This window comes from Hoplias malabaricus, chromosome 14 (assembly GCF_029633855.1).
Source record: "Hoplias malabaricus isolate fHopMal1 chromosome 14, fHopMal1.hap1, whole genome shotgun sequence".
Lineage (NCBI taxonomy): Eukaryota > Metazoa > Chordata > Actinopteri > Characiformes > Erythrinidae > Hoplias > Hoplias malabaricus.
In genome coordinates this window covers 41,140,357-41,159,575 of record NC_089813.1, presented here as the reverse complement: position 1 = coordinate 41,159,575, position 19,219 = coordinate 41,140,357, and the positions used below count along the sequence as shown (strand labels likewise).

Genomic DNA, 19,219 nt, shown 5'->3' with positions numbered 1-19,219 from the left:
AGTCAAAATCATCTCCACCAGAAATATGTACGCTTTTATTATTTAAAACAGTTGGTGTTTTACAGTCCCATTTACAGACGTCCAGAACAGTTTACATTTGCTTCAGAGCGGTAGAAAAATGAATGTACATTTGACACATTACACCACCCACACACCATTAACTGGGACCTTCCAATAGAAAACATCTATCAGTGAGTTGTGGCGGTAGAACTGCGGGTGTGTTTTTAAAATGGTGCTTAAAAAAACAGAAGAAATGTCTGATCGACTGCTACATTTTAAATAAAAGGCCTTTTTATAAACATTAGTGGTGTCCAAAGAATATAAAATGTAATCACGTTAATCACAAGTTAAACTTCCCTTAGGAGAGAGATGTGAATCTGATATCGAAAAATGACAAAAGAGGTGGAGAACTTTGAATCTTGAATTACACCAAAAAAACTTTTGTTTGTATAATTTTTCCAGTTTGCTTTTGTCAGATGTTTATTGCACATTATTTTGGATTTGGAACATTTTAAATGGAATATTTAATTAAACAAGTTTCAGTTTGTAATTTTCCAAAGCTGGACATTGCCGACGACGATGACGACATGAGAGAGTCCTGTGGGAATCCTGTGTATAACTGAGTAATGTGTCCTTTTTTAAAACCCCACAAAGGTCTATTTCATATCAAAAAAAAATATACCCTTTTGCCCCGATTTAAACAAATAAGATATTTATAAAATATACAACTCTTGCACCGTAATTTTATCCCAATTGGTTAACTGTATTTGTTTGGGTCTGTTGTAATGATCCTGTAGTTTAACGCTCTCTGATCGTGGCTTGTTTAAAGGAGCACTGGGGTCAAAATTGAAAAATGAAACTACACTTTTGTCTGTTGTGAACATGTCCACTCAGTGCTGTTACAGTACTCTCTACAGTCTCTCAGTTAAAGACAAGTAACCCCACCTTCTGGTGATGCATCATGAAAGTTCATTCATTCATTGTGTGTAACCCTTAAAAAAACACACGTTTTTTTAACACACAATTCAGGGTCGCGGTGGGTCCAGAGCCTACCTGGAATCATTGGAGGAAACCCACGCAGACACAGGGAGAACACACCACACTCCTCACAGACAGTCACCCGGAGGAAACCCACGCAGACACAGGGAGAACACACCACACTCCTCACAGACAGTCACCCGGAGGAAACCCACGCAGACACAGGGAGAACACACCACACTCCTCACAGACAGTCACCCGGAGCGAAACTCGAACCCACAACCTCCAGGACCCTGGAGCTGTGTGACTGCGACACTAACCTGCTGCACCACGGTGCCACCCCCATCATGAAAGGTGAAGTCAGAAAATTATTATAATGGGCAAGTTCTTGGTGTGTTCTATCTGTCTGCGTGGGTTTCTTCCAGGTGCTCCAGTTTCCTCCCACAGTCCAAAAAAAAAACAAAAAAACAAACACGTTGGGCGGTGGATTGTCAATTCAAAAAGTGTCCGTGAGCGAATGTGTAAGTGTGTGTCGCCCTGTGAAGGACTGCCACCCCCTCCAGTGTGTGTTCCCACCTTGCGCCCAATGATTGTGGGTAGGCTCCGGACCCACCACGACTCTGAATTGGATAAGTGCTTTCAGACAATGAATGAATGAATGAAGTTCTTGGTGGCAATATAGAGTATTTACAGAAGTATTCTGGGAGTTGCAGTGAAAGAGCATCGAAAGTCACAAAATTGTGAATTCCTCCTAAACCAATGATGCAGTACTGTGCTACAGAGTACTACCTAACACAGCAAAATACATAATACACACTAGTTCTAGGCCTGTGTGAATCTTTAAGTGTGGGACTAGCATTCTGACTTCTGCAGGAATAATATAAAATAAGAAACAATTATCATAAAACACACCTACAAGGTCACTTCATTTCACTTTAAGGCATTTGTCAGTAGACACATTTCTTACACTACGAGACTGATAAAAGCTACAGCAGATGGAGGCACGTCATACACACACATTAAACAAATACACTCGTCCAAGCAGATCATGTAAAATATCTGCTTAGGGAGGTCAAGGATTTTCATGTGCCTTGTTTTCACATGCTTTGCAACGTTAGTCCTTATCTAAATATAAAAACAGCATGAAACAGAACCTTAGACGTCCAGGTGTTTCAGCAGCTCATGAGCCATTGGTTGTCCTTGGTGTTTGTTCTTGTAGGTGGGGCTTAAAAATAAGGGTTAGTCCTTTATCCTCACAGATGTTGTGGATGATTCTGCAAAAAGCTGATGAAGTCTTTGACAGGACGACCCTCAAAGCAGATCTCGTACACAGCACTAAACAGAGGAAATCTAGAGAGAGAGAGAATACGTTTATGAAATAGGTGTGGGAGACAGAACAGATGATGTTTTCAAGTGGAATAAAAAAAAAGCAAAGATTAACATCTGGGTTACAGTGATGATGTGTGTGACGTATCGGGGTCGAGGGGGGGCTCTTACTTGTCCAATAGGTTTTTGTTTTTGAGAATAACGTGAACCTCTGAAGCAGTGGCTGGACCCTGCAGCTTCTGCCCATTCAGCATCTCCTTCTCCAGCTCCTCCAACGACTAACACACACACACACACACACAGGTAATACTGAATTGTACAGATGGTTACCTCCACAAACACAATAACAAAGGCAAAGCAAAGGCAAAAAAAAAAGTCTCAGCAGGTTTCCATCCAGTTCCTGAAATAAATTCAAACAAACATTTCAAATCTTTGATAACGCTGATGTGAATTCGTCCTAGTTTTCATCAGCTCTCTGTGAGAGTTCTCTGCGTCTTGTAATCTGAGCCCAGCATGAGACTTTACTGAGACCTCCAGTAATATCAGTACAATCTCCGGACTCTTTCTCAGGAGAAACATATGAGCAGCAGGAGACACAAGCTTCAGTTTCCACACAGTCTTGCCATATGACCTCAACGTTGTCCAGGAGAAACTACAGAGATATTGAGACTGATCCTGAGACACTGGTTTCTCACCCTTCCAGTCTTAGCGAAGGCCTCTGCGATGCGCCGGTTGCGACCCCCGTAGCACGTGGTGATGAGGTCAGCAACGCCGCAGCTCTCTAGGAATGTTGCTGCGGAAACAGAGCCAGAGCAAAAGAACCGAGCAAAGGAGATCATCTCCATCAGCCCCAGTCTAATCACCGCAGCTTTAGTGTTATCACCATAACCCAATCCATCACAGAACCCTGCTCCGACTGCCACGACGTTCTAGAGGGACGACAACACACACAATGTTCAAAAGTTTAAAGGCAGCCATTTTAGACATGGTTCAGTCGGTTTTCTCATCTCCACAGAAAGTAATTAAATAAAGTGTGGCACTCTGGAGCATTCAGACTTAAGTCTAGAGTGAACAGGCCCAGTGTCAAGAGCTGGGTGAGGAGCAGTGGCTCTGTGTTTTCTCAGAAGAATGAGTTGGAGTGGTGTTTATGATCCCCAACTAATCATCCAGTATCAGACCCTGACATTACTAGTGCTCTCATGGCTGAAAGCCATCAAATCCTCACAGCAATGCTTAAAAAAAAAAAAACTGCTAGTGGCTTCACCACATGGGTCCGGCTCGACTCGACACGCTTCAAGTTTGTCTCTTTTCCACTGGCGGGGCTCCTACGCGAAATGAAGCCGGTGACGTTGAAACCCCCCCAATAACAGGAATCGCTGGCTTTGAAATCCACAACTACGGCGGTGCTGTTTACTCGTCCTGTATTCACTCGTTTTTGTTTTTGGACTGAACACGGCTCAGCGCCCCAGTTCTCACAGATCAGTTTTACTCGTTGCACATTCGGCTTTCACTGGAAATTTCATCGACCAACGGCCCAAGGAGTCGGCCCGAAAATAAATGTGAAAGCTGCTGTAACTTAATAAATGTGTCGCTTCTGTAAGCAGTGGTTTGTGCTGGATTTGAATGAGCTCTGCTTGTTTTAGTGAGACATGTTTCTCTGGCCAATCAGAGCTCTGCAGGGTTTCCACATCATAATTTAGTACCTACTCAGCACGGTTGGAACCCAGAGTGAACTGGGACTGAAAACTTACCAGGTTCCTGTAGGTTCCATGCAGTGTAAAAGCACCAATAGTGAGATATATACACAGTGCCCTCTACTGGACAGCTTACAGCTGCTTATCCATCAAGACCCTAAAATTGTATTTCATATTCTTTCTCAGAGTTTACATTTGTAAGAAGGTTTTACACTAGATTCTGGAGCTTTGCTGTGAGGACTAGGTTGCCTTCAGCAATGAGAAAATGAGTGGGTTCAGTCCCAAAGCTCCATTACTCCAGAGAATGCTGTACAGAACTGACAGGTTTCACATTGCTTTATCCTACTTTTAGTGTTGAGCATGGAGACCTTAAGCTTATATCTGAGTGTCCCAGAGTGTTCTTGCAACAGAAGTTACACCGTAACGTGGATGAATTCAGTAACTGGAGAGCTGTCTGGATATTTCTGGCCAATCCAAAAGGAATATATAGGAAATATCAGCTAACCTTCAAGGCGCCGCAAATTTCAACCACATCAGCTTCCTCCACCACAGAGACCCTGAAGTGTTCTGTCTGCATCAGCTCCTTCAGCAGTGATCCATGGTCCTTATTCTTACAGCCTAATACACACACACACACATTTCATTTCTTGAATTTGATGTGTGAAGCATGAGTAATAGCAAGGCGTAAGTATCTGAGCCTTTCTGACAACGGCCAAATTTTGATGTTCTGCATTCTAAGAAAAACCCCACAATACCTGCATTTTCCTAGTTCCTGGAAAATTAACACCTTGTACAGAATGGCTGTTGGGACTGAAAAGTAAATGATTGGAATGAGCTGTGTGTTTACCGATGGTGGTCTCACAGAATTTTCCCTCTGCCACCTCATTCGCAATGTTGGCGCCCATTAGCACGCTCATGCTAATGCCCAGCTTCTCCCGAATCACCTCCGAGATCAACTTCAGACCATCAGGACCTTCATCTACACCCTACTCACACACACACACACACAAAGACACGGTCATCTTTCTGCAGGGCATACATCAGGAGTCCTATTTTCTATAAGCAGACTACTCAAGAGTGTGTAAGGAAGCACCTACTGATAAAATCTCAGAGACACACACAAATATATTCACATGAAAACCATACCCTTCAGGACCTCAGTATTTTCTAAGAGATGAATATAATAAAAGTTGTGAATTAATTGCCTGAAAATAACTTTTATTTGGTGATTGCATCAATCATAAAAACCCCAGATAGAAAGATTATTTACCAGACATTTTCACAAGAATAGACGTGTGAGGAAGAAACACACCTTGATGAGTGACATTCCCAGAGCGTCTGCTTTAATCTTTCCCTGAATGGTGTCACACACTTGGCTGATGAACTGATGCGGGACCACAAAGAGCAGAATATCAGCTCCGCACACAGCTTCTACAAGATCTGCTACTGCCACCTGAGAAAAGATAGGAGACGTATGATTAATTACAATATTACAGTAAATTTAGCGGTTTCAGAATCATTCCAGCAATGTAATAATTAACACTGTTAATTGAGTTAAAATTATGTAATAGTGCATTAAATTATTGCACAGAGAATTCACGAATGCCTGTGTGAATGGGTTAGGGATTAGATCCGAGCTTCTGCACCAAAATAAGCATAGCACATATTACAGTGTAGATACTGTAGAAAGTGTGTTGTATTGGGACTGATGTCTCACCACATTTTCCGGCAGTCTGTGTCCAGGCAGGTATCTGACGTTCTCATGCTGTGTATTAATTATTTCAGTGAGTTTACGCCCATTAACCACCTCCTCAAACACCCACATGTTCACAGTGGAGTCAAACCTCTGGTTTAGACCTGCATTCAGCCCAACTATCTTTGCAATGGCAGAACCCCTAATGGAGAGAGAGAAAGAGAAATAGTATGTTAAATATCAGCTATAACAATATTTTGTGTTTTGATGTGGTAAATTATTAAATAATTAATGTATGGGCGAAGTCAGCTGGGTCAGATCTAAATGGAGTCAGCCAGGACAGATCTGGGCAGTTAGCTAGGTCAATAAGTTGGGCCAGGTCAGGACCAATATCCTAATGTGTGAACAAAAAGAGTCAGAAAATGTATTAAACAAGAACTGTACCAGCACTTGTTTATCTGGGAAGTGCCTTCAGGTTTAATGACATGACCATGATAATATTATTGTGACATTCCTCAAAACCCCCACGCGGCCTAGCAATGATTAGCATTGATCCGCACTACACAGTAAATTCAGCAGAGTTAAATCAACACTATTAGTGTTAACTTAACATCAAGAGTGCTAAATTATTACACTAAGAGTGTTAATTTAACACTGGTGAATTTACTGTGTATTTACACGGACTCCTGTTCCTTTAAAATATAGTTTGTTGGAGCAGCAGTGCCGCCTGCTCTCCAGTAGAAAATCCCCTATAGCAACAAGGATCGCCTCTCAACCGCAACTGACCAATCAGAGAGCAGCTGTAATGAGATTCCAGCCAATCACAGCGCAGGGGGTTTGTGTTGGAGCGGAGGGAGAAGACTAGCGTTGGAGATGAATACAGTGTGTTTTACTTAAGGTGAAGAGCTGTGTATGGTTTTTCACAATGTTTGCACGTTGTATCTATAAGTCTCCCACAGAAACGGGGAATTAAACATTTCCTTCTTGAAAAGTTAGATGTGAAATCCGAGAGTTTTGTCCACACTGAGCTCAGGAGCTCAATCAGGAGAGGGTTTGTCATTTTTGCCACTTCACAAATTCGAGTTTCACACTGAACTCTACTTGTTCCCTTCTATAGTCTTACAGCTTAAATTTACCTTCGTCTGTTTTCAGCTCTATTCCTGATTCCAGTGTTCAAGACAGTTCTATTTTACTTCCACAAATGCATCAGGAAATGTTGAAATCAGAAGAGATTCAATGTGAGAATACAGTTTATGAAAGCTCCAGTTCTCAAGAAATACACTTGTTTACACCAAACGCTATATCTGGCACCCAAACACATTTTGTATAGACAAAATGAAGACTTGAGTATGAGAAGAGATTTACTCCTTAGTATTCTCTCAAACACCACCTCATTCACACAGGAGAGAAACCATATTTCTGTTCTGAGTGTGGGATGAATTTTAGGAGACTGAAGACTCTCCAATCACATCAGTACCACTACACTGGAGAGAAACCCTATTCCTGTTCTGAGTGTGGTAAGAGTTATAGGGTACTGAGGGGTCTCCAAGAACACCAGCGCATTCATACAGGACAGAAACCTTATTCCTGTTTAGAGTTTGGGAAGAGATTTACATATCAAACCTCTCTTAAACAACACCAGCATGATCACACAGGGGAGAAACCATATCAGTGCTTAGAATGTGGGCAAAGTTTTAAAAGAAGAATTAATCTCCAAGAACAAGAGTACATTCACCCAGGAGAGAAACTGTAATTCTGTTCAGAGTGATGAATACATTTTAGAAGATTAAGGTATCTCCAAAAACACTGAAGTATAAATAAGTCACTACCCTGTAATTTATTTTTATCACGTCCTTTAACAAGTCACATCTGTCTACATTTTTAGAAATTACTAGAATATGATACAAAACCAACAAAACAATAACTACTGTGCTGAAATGTATAAAGCTATGTGCTGCATACATTATTCACTGTTGTTTAAACAGTAAAAAAAAATTTTTGTTTGTTTCTCAGAAATAAGCACATCACAGTGGACTGTTTAACTAGACCAACTGGCAGCTAACATCATCCAAATTGCTCCCCATTAGTGCTCATTTAAATTAATAATATTTCAGACTTTAGTCTTGAAAGGGTATATTCAAACCACACAGAGGTAGTATATCAAAGCATCTGTAAATTTCTGTAACTGTATGTAAGGGTAAATGGCTGTATCTTGTGTCCACCAGAGTTTCAGGGTGCTATAACAGTGAAAATGAATAGTTATTTTACATTATTTTATATTATATATACCACCTCGCCCACCCTGATGACAAAAAGTCGTGCCCACCCAGTTTTGCCAAACACTTTTTATCCACTCACAGCTATGAATTAAAATATTTTTAGTAGGAAAATCTTTGAAGTCAATTATGAGCAAATAAAACAATAACATAACTGTTAAAGTAATATTTGTGAATAAATGCTGAAAACTTTTTAAATGCCTACTGTTCCTTTAAGATACAGTTTGTTGGAGCAGCAGGTCAATCTAACTGCTGCTGCCTGCTCTCCAGTGGCATCACTGCTATGGCAACGAACGCATCTCAACAGCAACTGACCAATCAGAGATCTGTCTTTATGAGCTTCCAGCCAATTGTAATGCAGGGGGTGGGTGTTGCCATAGTGCGAACTATGGCTGAGGGAGGATCAGAAGGAGAGCTGTGTTGGAGATAGATTCAGGATGTGTTTTACTCGAGGTAAAGATCTGTGTAGATCTTTTTCACACTGTTTACATGCTGTTTGTACTTTGGTCTCACAGAAATGGGGCAGAAATTTTCTCTTTTTGTTACAGTCTTGGTCTAAGATGTGAGAGAGGTGGTGGGTCCACAAAACACATCACTGATCAAACGCTTGAGGAGTTGTAAAGGTTGGCAGAAGTACCACCAGAAGAGGAGCATTCCTAACAGACAGGATGTGAACTTCACTGTATGCTACCATTTTTTAAAAAATTATTTTGTGTAACTTTTTACCCTAGGTTCAGTTTCAGTCATTAACATTCAGATTTTTTTCATTCTGTTGTTTTTGTCAGCTGTCTCCACATCAACAAGATTTTTCCAGGGGGTGTCTGAACCCCTGTATATGACTATGAAATGTATGGAATTCTTTTTACTGTTGCTGAAATGCAAAATCCTCAAATTCTGTAAGCCATCTATCAAAAGATTTATTAATTACTTCTGAGAACTGTCTGCATAATAATTTGGAGATGATAATCACGTTTTTAAAAATATAGCAACATTAAAGTGCGTTATCCTGCTTGGAGAGAAGACAGACAAAGTTACAACCAAATCTAACACTGAATTTTACCTTTTTCTCTTTTAGAAAATTATCAAGTGTTCCCTTGCTTCTATTGTCCAAGACAGTTCTACTTTACTTCCACAACTATATCAAGAGGATTATATCACAATGTTGAAATCAGACGAGTTTAAATGTGAGAATACGATGTGCAGAAGTTCCAGTTCCCAAGAAGCGTCTTCGGCGACCCCTCACAGTAACACATCTTGCACAAACAAAAAGAAAACTAATGACTGCTCAGACAGGAGTTTTTCTGCGCAGAGTTCTCAAAAACAACACCAGCACGTTCAAACAGGCGAGACACTTTACTCCTGTTCAGAGTGTGGACACAGTTTTACTCGACCGAGTCATCTCCAAACACATGTACACATTCACACTGGAGAGAAACCACATCAGTGCTCAGAGTGTGGGAAGAGCTTTAATCAACAGAGTTCTCTTAAACGACACCAGCGTACACACACAGGAGGGAAACCATATTCCTGCTCCGAGTGTGGGAAGAGTTTTAACCGTCGGAGTAATCTCCAACAACACCAGCGCATTCACACAGGAGAGAAACCATTTTCTTGTTCAAAGTGTGAGAAGAGTTTTAATCGATGGAGTAATCTTCAACAGCACCAGCGCATTCACACAGAACAGAAACCATATCAGTGCTCGGAGTGTGGGACGACTTTCAGTCAACTTAATTCTCTCACTCAACATCAGCGCATTCACACGGGAGAGAAACCCCATCGGTGCTCAGAGTGTGGGAAGTGTTTTAATCAACAGAGTTCTCTTAAAAGACATCAGCGTATTCACAAAGGAGAGAAACCGTATTCATGTTCAGAGTGTGGACAACGTTTTACTAGACAGAGTCATCTGCACGAACACCAGCGCATTCACACAGGGGAGAAGCCGTATTCCTGTTCAGTGTGTGGGAGATGTTTTAAATATTGGACTAATCTCAAAGTGCATCTGCGCATTCACACAGGAGAGAAACCGTACCAGTGCTCCGAGTGTGGGAAAAGTTTTAATCAACTTACTTCTCTCAAACAACACCAGCGCATTCACACAGGAGAGAAACCTTATTCCTGTTCAGAATGTGGGATGAATTTTCGGAGACGGAGGAGTCTCTTAGAACACCAGCACATTCACACAGGGCAGAAACCTTATTTATGTTCAGAATGTGGTAAGAGTTTTAATCAACTGGGCCATCTCTTAGAACACCAGCGCATTCACACAGGAGAGAAACCCTATCTCTGTTCAGAGTGTGGGATGAATTTTACGAGACATAGAAGTCTCCTAGAACACCAGCACATTCACACGGGAGAGAAACCATATCAATGTTCAGAGTGTGGGAAAGGTTTTTCTCATCATTGTTCTCTCAAAAGACACAAGCATATTCACACAGGAGAGAAATCGTATCTGTGCTCAGTGTGTGAGAAGAGTTTTACCAGACAGAGGAATCTTCAAAAACATCAGTGCAGTCACACAGAACAAAAGTAATGCTACTGCACAGTGTGAGATTACCCTCAGACACAGTAGCAACGTTGCAGTTTTAGATCCTTATAAATATATTGTTTGAATGTAATATTTCTGACCTAAAAACGAATCTAAAACGTGCAATATGTATTCTGGAGGGATATATACCTTTACAGACTTGTTTAAAAATAAAATAAGTGAAAATTATATGTTGTGTCTCTTTCTCAGATAGTATTCTATAAGAATAAGAGTTCTATAAGCAGACTGTTAGACTAGCTGGCAGCTGGCAGCACTCAAAATTGCTCCCCATTTTGGCTTATTTCATTTTATTTACACTCTTGCTACACTGCACCAATTAACACTAGGCAGTAAGTATTTTTAAATTGCAGTCTAATTGTAGGACTAAAATTAATGATAATAATAAAAAATTCAACTTATATATTCCCAAACCTTTCGTGTTATAATGGCAGAAGTGATTATTTAATCAAAACTAACGTTATGTAAATTGCTTACATTTTAGCTTTAGTGAATATCGTATGCTGCCAAACACTGTTTGTCTGTGCAGTGTAGCGTTAGTGAATAAATAAACATATGCTGCTGAAAACTGTTTAAAATGGCGCCTGTTCTTTTAAACTTGTGTTTGCTGGAGCAGCAGTACTGCTGCCGACTACTCTCCAATGGAAACACTCCTATGGTAACGAGGATAGGAACTGGCCAATCAGAGAGCACCTGGAATGAACTTTCAGCCAATCGCAGCGCAGGGGGTGGGTAATGGAGTGGGACTCTGAGGGAGAAGGAGAGCTGTCTGAGAGACATTCTGCACGTTTTACTTAAGAGCTCTGCGTTTGTAACGGTCTCTCATAGAAATGGCGAAATAAATTTTGTCTTCTTGAAAAGGAAGGTTCAGAACTTGAATGTTTTGTCTGTACTGAACTCAAGAGCTAATCAAGATTTCAGAGTTAGTGTGAAATACACAGAGAAACTGGATTTTACACTGTAATGCAGTCAAACCAATTCTGTTTGTGGTATGTTTTAGCAGTGTGCTATCAAGTAGCTGGATAATGTGGAGATGGGTCTGTGAGTAACACCACTGTCTGAAAGCTGGAGTAAAGGAAGAGGCACTGGGTGTGGTGTAAGGAAGTTAAAGTTAGCTGTAAATAGTGGTTAGTTGGAGGATTTAACCTGGAAGAATCCTAATGGGTTTGTGAACTGGGACTCTGAAAGTGTATCATCAAACTCGTTGCTAAACTGTCTAAATGTTGTTGAATCTAATTTTATTTTCCTTTTTCTCTTCTATAAAAGAAATAACATCTCTTGCCCTGCTCCTAGTGTCAAAGGCCGTTCTATTTTGCTTTCACAGATACATGAAGAAATACCACCAAGAGGAGTATATCATAATGTAGAAATCAAAAGAGATTAAATGTGAGGCTACAATAAGGTTCTCAAGAAACATCCTCAGCCACTCCTCACATTAATAAACACCTGTCAGAAAAATACCTACATGTACAGAGAAAGAAACCTCACCACTATTCAGATTGAAGATTTTTACCGGGCAGAGTTCTCACAAACAACACCAGTGCATTCACACAGGAGAGAAACCGTATCAGTGCTCAGAGTGTGGGAAGAGTTAATGAAATTAGTTCTCTCAAAATACACCAGCACATTCACACTGGAGAGAAACCATATTATTGTTGTTCAAAGTGTGGGATGAGTTTTCCAATCCGAAAAATCATTGGCTCATTCACACAGGATAGAAACCTTAAAAGTGCTTAAAGTGTGGGTAAGATTTTAACTTGCCAGTATTCTCTTAAAAGTCACTAGTGCATTCACACAAAGGAGAATCTCTGGAAATAACATCGCATTCACACATTACAAAAGTGAAGCCTCTGCACAGTGTGTAAGAGTATTTTCAGACTTGTATTTAGAGATGCATAAATATAGTTTCCACATTTGGTATAACTCTAATATCTAAGATGTATCAAAATTTGAACAATTAAATATTACTAATTAAAATGTGCACCATCAAGCTTTGAAAAATCTTCTCATTAGCATGCTAATTCTGGGTTAATTACTATCTTCCAAGGGTTACATGTCCTTCAGGTTGAATTCGGGTTTATAAAAATCCAGTACCTAACCATGCAGTGTGCCTTTACAAACATCTTTAAAAGAATGGGTTATTCTAAAGAGCTCACAGAATTCAAGCATGGTACCGTAAAATGCCATCGTTGCAACAAGTCAGTTCATGAAATTATTAGCGATTTAGAAGAGCTATGGATTGAAAAATGGAAGTGTTTAGGAACCACAGCAATTCAGCCACAAAATGGCAGCCCACTTCCAAACCTACTCTGCACAAAACTGCTCTGGGAGCTTTATAGCATAGCTGAGTAGCTGCATACAAGCCTTACATCACCAAGCACAATGGGAAGCATTGGATGGAGTGGTGTAAAGCACGCTGCTGTAAAAATGGATAGAATTGGTATGCTATGGGCTTGTTTTTCAGGCGTTGACTTCCACCTCTTAGTTCCAGTGAAGGGAAACTAGTTCAGCAAACTAAGGCATTGTGGGCACGTCCCTTTTCTGTTCCAGCATGACTGTGCCTCTGTACGCAAAGCAAGGTCCATAAATGCATTGTTAGGTGTTTGGTGTGGAAGATCTTGACTGGCCCTCACAGAGCTCTGACCTCAGCCCCATTAAAAACAACTTTGGGATAAACTAGAACCAGACCCTCTCATCAAACATCAGTCTCTAAACCCACAAATACATTCCCACAGAAACACTGATGAATAGAAGCTGTTATAATTGCAAAGAGGGGGAACAACTCCATATTAATGCATATGGATTTAAATGATGTGTCCCAATCCTTCTGTGCATACAATGTAGGTCCCTAAACATGCAGAAGATCCTGGGAGACTTAGAACCCAGGGAAGATGGATACACTCCTGGTTAAAACTTGTCCTTCACAGCTGAATGAATGCAGAACCAGTTCTGATGTTATTCATTAACACACACTACATTTGGGTCAGAATATATTTTGCTGGCTTCCCCATCATCGAACCCTGTTCATAATAAAAAGAAAGCATCAAGAAACCTACTTTTTGAGAAGGAAAAAACGTTCATAATTTTCAATGTTTTCAATATTTAAAAAATGGCAACAAACAACACTTGAATCATGTAATTTCTGTGCAGTTGCGTGCAACTCTACGACCAGCAGCAGTGTCACATGATCTCTGTGGTGTATATCACATGCAACACGATTTTGGGACACATTCCTGAACCCCAAGCTAGACCAGGAGCTGGCAGTGTTGAGTTTTCTGACTTGACCATATGCTTCACATGGTTTTCACATCAAGCAGCAGAGCCTCAGCTTTCAGTGAACCAGGCTAGACCCAGCTGACCTGCCTCTGCACCATACACTGACCTTTGGTGTTCAGCAACAAGGGAACGACTCTCAAATACTCAATCAAATCAATCAAATTTTATTTATATAGCGCTTTTCACAACAAAAAGTCGTCACAAAGCAGCTTTACAGAGATCCGGGTCCAAGCCTCCTATGAGCAAGCCAGGGGCAACAGTGGCAAGGAAAAACTCCCTCAGCACACGAGGAAGAAACCTTGGAAGGAACCAAGACTCATACGGGGAACCCATCCTCCTCGGGTCGACACCGGAGACACAATAGAGAACAGAAGTAAAAGTGAAGGGGTTATAGTAATATAAATGTAGTATATTAGTGATGATGGAGAAGTAGAAATGAAAATGGTGAGGATGATGATATTAGTGATGTATGAGTCTTAGCAAGGCCAGGATCTTGTACAGGACACGGGCTGGATCAGGGCAAAACCTGGAGAGCAGCAGGACATCTCAAAGCATGAGAGAGAGACAGGAGAAAGAAAGCCAGACAAAGGGAACAAATAAAAATACAAAAGGTTAGTAGGGTCATGGTAAAGAACGGGGAAATTTGTCCTGCGAAAAAAGCTTCCACTGGTCAGGCAAGAGAACCCAGCGACAGACAGCGTTGTTGGCAGGTACTACAAAGCTAACTAAGAATGCTGTAGCTATGGTGATATGACAGGATTAATACAGAACAGTGATAATATGAAAACCAGCCCGAACACCAATATAGAAGGAGTAACCTGAAGGTGAGTGATTAACCAAAAGCTTGTTTGAAAAGGTAGGTTTTTAATCTAGATTTAAAGATTGAGAGTGTGTCTGAGCCCCGAACAGTAACCGGAAGGCTATTCCAGAGTTGAGGAGCTTTGTGAGAAAAGGCTCTTCCTCCTGCTGTGTTTTTCTTAATGCGAGGAACAAAGAGTAGATGGGCATCCTGTGAACGAAGTGTACGTGACGGGCGATAAGGTATGAGAAGTTCAGTAAGATACTGCGGGCCTAAACTGTTTAGAGATTTATAAGCTAAGAGGAGTATTTTATAGTCAATGCGAAATTTTACAGGTAGCCAGTGTAGGGACGAGAGAACTGGGGTGATATGTTCAAATTTTCTAGCTCTAGTGAGCACCCTGGCTGCTGCATTTTGAACTAACTGAAGCTTGTGTAACGCTTTGCACGAGCTCCCTGCCAGGAGCGCATTGCAGTAGTCTAGACGTGAAGTTATAAAAGCATGCACTAGTTTCTCTGCATCTTTTAATGATAAAATATGCCGAATTTTGGCAATATTGCGTAGGTGGAAGAAGGCGGTTTTGACTGTATTGGATATGTGGGTATCAAATGTGAGAGTCGAATCAAAGGCTACACCTAAGTTTTTAATGATGGCATTGTGTTTTACTGTTGAATTATCAAGATTAATAGCAGCATTTCTGAGTGAATGTATCTGAGTATCTGTACCTAGTAACAAGACCTCAGTTTTATCAGAATTTAACATGAGAAAGTTTTGCATCATCCAGTCTTTAATTTCAGTTAGACATTCTGTTATTTTACGTAGACAAGCAACATCATTGGGTTTGGCTGATATATACAGTTGTGTGTCATCAGCATAACAGTGGAATTGAATCCCATGCTTACGGATTAGTCTACCCAGTGGCAGCATGTAGAGTGTGAACAATACAGGGCCAAGCACTGATCCTTGTGGGACACCATATTTAACTAAAGTATGATTAGAGGATTTATTATTCAGATAAACAAATTGGTAACGATCGGATAAATAAGATCTGAACCAAGAGAGGGCAGATCCTTTTATTCCTACCAGATTTTCCAGCCTATCAAGAAGCATCACATGATCTATGGTATCAAATGCTGCACTAAGGTCAAGCAGCACCAGAATAGAGATATAGCCCTTATCATGTGAAAGGAGTAAGTCATTAGTTACTCTTGTTAGAGCCGTTTCTGTGCTGTGATTTGGTCTAAATCCAGATTGAAAAATGTCATGAATGTCATTGTTTTGTAGGTAAGAGCACAACTGCTGTGACACGACTTTTTCTAGAATCTTAGCAATAAAAGGGAGGTTTGATATTGGCCTGTAGTTTGCGAGTACAAGAGGGTCAAGATTGGGTTTTTTAATAATTGGTTTGATTACCGCTAGTTTCAGAGGTTTTGGTACATATCCAATGTTGAGGGATGAGTTTATTATTGTGAGCAATGGTCTAATGACTTTAGGTAAAATTTGTTTAAATAATTGTGTTGGTACAGGATCCAGTAAGCATGTAGTTGATTTAGATGAGCTAATTAAACTAAGCAAGTCATTTTCATCGACAGAATTCAAGTAGTCTAAGTGCACCTCAGAGCTGGCGGGGGGTTCATCTACGAGAGTCGATGTGACTTTGGACTGATTTTGGATTTTGAGGCGAATGCAAGCAATTTTATCATTAAAAAACCTCATAAAGTCATTGCTACAGAAATCAGAGCAAACAATGGGGTTGATTTCCTTTTTGTTTCCAATTAGATTTGATACAGTGCTAAAAAGGAATCTAGGGTTGTCTTTGTTGTTTTCTATAAGGGAAGAGATGTACTGTGATTTGGCTTTAGATAAGGCATGTTTGTAGTCGGTGAGGCTGTGCTGCCATGCAATTCGGAAACATTCTAGTTTTGTGTGTCTCCATTTACGTTCATGGTTACGAGCAGCCAGTTTTAATGCACGCGTGCTGTCGCTGTACCATGGAGCAAGCCTTTTCTCTCTAAATTGTTTGGTCTTGACTGGTGCAACACTATCTAGGTTTGTACACAATAAGTGGTGTAGGTTGTTTGTAATGAGCTCCAGGTCATTTGGGTGAGTTGGAAAAGAAATGGTGGTAAGGTCTGGAAGGTTGTTGATAAAATCACTAACTGTTGAGGATGTTATAGTGCGCTTTCTAATATTACTGACTGTAATATTATACTTTCTAAATACTGACCTAGAGAGGTCTCAGAACAGTTTTCTACACCAAAACAGCTCAGTATGTCTTTATCCATTACATCCACATCGATCTGAGATTGAATCTAAGCTGATATCCACCCCGAGTGAAGTTATTTAGCAGTGAACCAGAACATCCTGGTTACACCCTGAATAACTGACATTTTATCTAACAAACCATTTAGGTTCCGCCTGAGCTTCCACACACAAATACTGCACAATGCTGTACATTGCTTTATTCCTTAGTTGAATTATACCACTTCTCTTAACATTTAAAACGGTTTGGTGTGTGACCCGCACTCAAAGATAATAACCAGACCTTATCTGATAAACAAAGTCTGTGGGACAAACATTGTCAACTCCCAGGAGCTCAGGAGATCTTCTGGAGCCCCAGGAGCTCAGAAGATGTTTATGACTAGCACATCCTTACTTTTACAACAGTTCAATCTGTTTCAGATCCTGTCTCTGTTCTAGTAGATAATGGTCAACCCACGTATCACGTCGTTAAATGAGGTATTTAGGGGTGTGTCTCTCAGCGTATGTGGGAAATGACACCAGTTTCTTTGCAGTTCCTAAAGGCCAGTTTATGGTTCTGTGTTGAACGCGTGCCGTAAGCGTTGTGTAGACGTGATGTAGCTGTGAACCCTCAACTATAACCTGATGCCTTTTGGAGGAAAGTTGGACAAAAATGGATCCAGTTCTGGAAAGATAACAGAGGAAATCTGGAAATATGAACATCTTTACTATTTCCCTTCCACACACCACAAAGACTGAAGACAGCAGCATATTCATGGCGAGAGACTTCTTCAAACATCCATCTTTGTATTTGTTTGCTTCCAGCCTGTAACTGCAGACTCACCAACAAGTAAAGACGCCCATAATGGCGCAGGAGAATCTGCTTTGATACTACACAGAACCATTTAACCGGACTTAACTGCATCACTGAGTGATTGACTGTGCATTTATATACGAGTGAGTGAATGTGGGTGTGTGAGTTTAAACATGAGTGAGAAAGTGAGTATTTGATAGTGTGAGTTAGTTTGTATGTGAATGAGTATATATCCGAGTGAAGAGCCAGTTCCATGAGATGCTTTGCATCTAAACAAGTGCAATAAGGAATTCACTGTATTTCTAATAAAGATCCACCTGTTTATCCTGAGCTTCATAACTTCATAAATAAACAAAAACATATTTGGGTTCGGTCTGAGCTTCTGTTCACTAACACTACACTGTATTAGCTCACTGTTTATAAATCTCTGCTCAAATAGTGCACTAATTATATATATTATTATTATTATTATTATTAATATTTTGGGCCCAATGGACACAAATGTCACACAACATAATGCACTACATTTGGACAAAAAATGACAACAAAGGGACAATTTCTGACCCAGTCAAGACGCTTCTGACCATTATTTGAGACTCTAAAATCACCAACAGGACACAATAAGCCTTTCCCACGCAGAAGACACCAAGTACAGAGAAGAAGGAGGACAGAGGGTGACGGAGCTTTAAAAATAAAACTCAGAAAGTGTGTAGTGTGCTTTTTACCAGTTTCCAGATCCAACGATGCAGACTTTCTTCGGTGATGCCATGACGAGGCGGGCGCAGGCTTCTCAGCTGCTCGCCAATTTTGGCACTAAGTGCCTGAAGACACGCCCCTCCCCCCCGTTGCTTTATCCAATCAGGAAAAACACTTGACCCCGCCCACTTTTGTTTTGTCAAGGCTGCTGTGTATGGAAGCTGCTTCTGTGTGAAGGTGAAGGGCAGGAATGACCAGCTGGTCTTTACTAAACAAAGCAAATTTAACTGGATTTGAACTGAAATTTACCAGAGACTCAGGTGATATAAAGGACTCCAATGGACTTTAATGGAGTTTAACAATGTGCTGCTTTGTGCTGTGAACTTTACACTCACTTGGCCAAAAGAATTACATTCATGGCCGGTCACAGCAGTTATATTCAGCTCCAGCCCAGCTGAGAGGATAAACACTTACTCACTCTCTCTCTCTCTCTCTCTCTCTCTCTCTCTCTCACGCACACACACACACACACCAGCCTAGTAAATAGATCATTATATCTGAGTCCAGAGAAGAGACATTTAGAGAAGCTGTAATAAAGAGAAGTAGAATAGAAAGTTAATAAAATTAGAAAGAGGTGTCCAAAAGAGGAGAGGAGAAATTAAGAGAAGCTTAAATGAGGGAGTAGAAATAAAGAAGAGGAGCGATAAGAAGAAAATAAACTTAGAGGGAAGCTAAAATGAAAGGAGTATTGAATCCCGTTTCCACCACATATAATTATATTTAATTACATTAATAAATCAATTACAAATAATTTAATAAAGGCACCAACTTTTCCATTAATAGGTAAGTTGCTATCTTATATGAATTACAAACTGTGTATATTG

At 40.5% G+C, this 19,219-nt stretch overlaps 2 protein-coding genes across 4 annotated transcripts; one reads left to right on the top strand and one right to left on the bottom strand.

The window, feature by feature from the left end:
- Positions 1-4: 4 nt before the first annotated feature.
- On the bottom strand, positions 5-18,410 carry gpd1a (glycerol-3-phosphate dehydrogenase 1a). 2 transcript variants are annotated; one of them, XM_066644516.1, is made up of 8 exons: positions 18,365-18,410; positions 5,716-5,893; positions 5,311-5,451; positions 4,846-4,984; positions 4,504-4,616; positions 3,000-3,233; positions 2,476-2,582; positions 5-2,328 (listed from the first exon to the last, which is right to left on the bottom strand). In XM_066644516.1, the coding sequence occupies exons 1-8, from the start codon at positions 18,406-18,408 to the stop codon at positions 2,232-2,234; spliced, it is 1,053 nt and encodes a 350-aa protein (XP_066500613.1). In that variant the 5' UTR covers positions 18,409-18,410; the 3' UTR covers positions 5-2,231. The 2 variants fall into 2 exon arrangements, with proteins under 2 accessions (XP_066500613.1, XP_066500614.1); XM_066644517.1 differs by lacking the exon at positions 18,365-18,410 and adding an exon at positions 6,136-6,220.
- Positions 8,274-10,639, top strand: LOC136665806 (zinc finger protein 135-like). 2 transcript variants are annotated; one of them, XM_066643571.1, is made up of 3 exons: positions 8,274-8,420; positions 8,516-8,649; positions 9,043-10,639. In XM_066643571.1, the coding sequence occupies exon 3, from the start codon at positions 9,127-9,129 to the stop codon at positions 10,495-10,497; it is 1,371 nt and encodes a 456-aa protein (XP_066499668.1). In that variant the 5' UTR covers positions 8,274-8,420; positions 8,516-8,649; positions 9,043-9,126; the 3' UTR covers positions 10,498-10,639. The 2 variants fall into 2 exon arrangements, with proteins under 2 accessions (XP_066499668.1, XP_066499669.1); XM_066643572.1 differs by having other exon boundaries at positions 8,274-8,649.
- Positions 18,411-19,219: the final 809 nt, after the last annotated feature.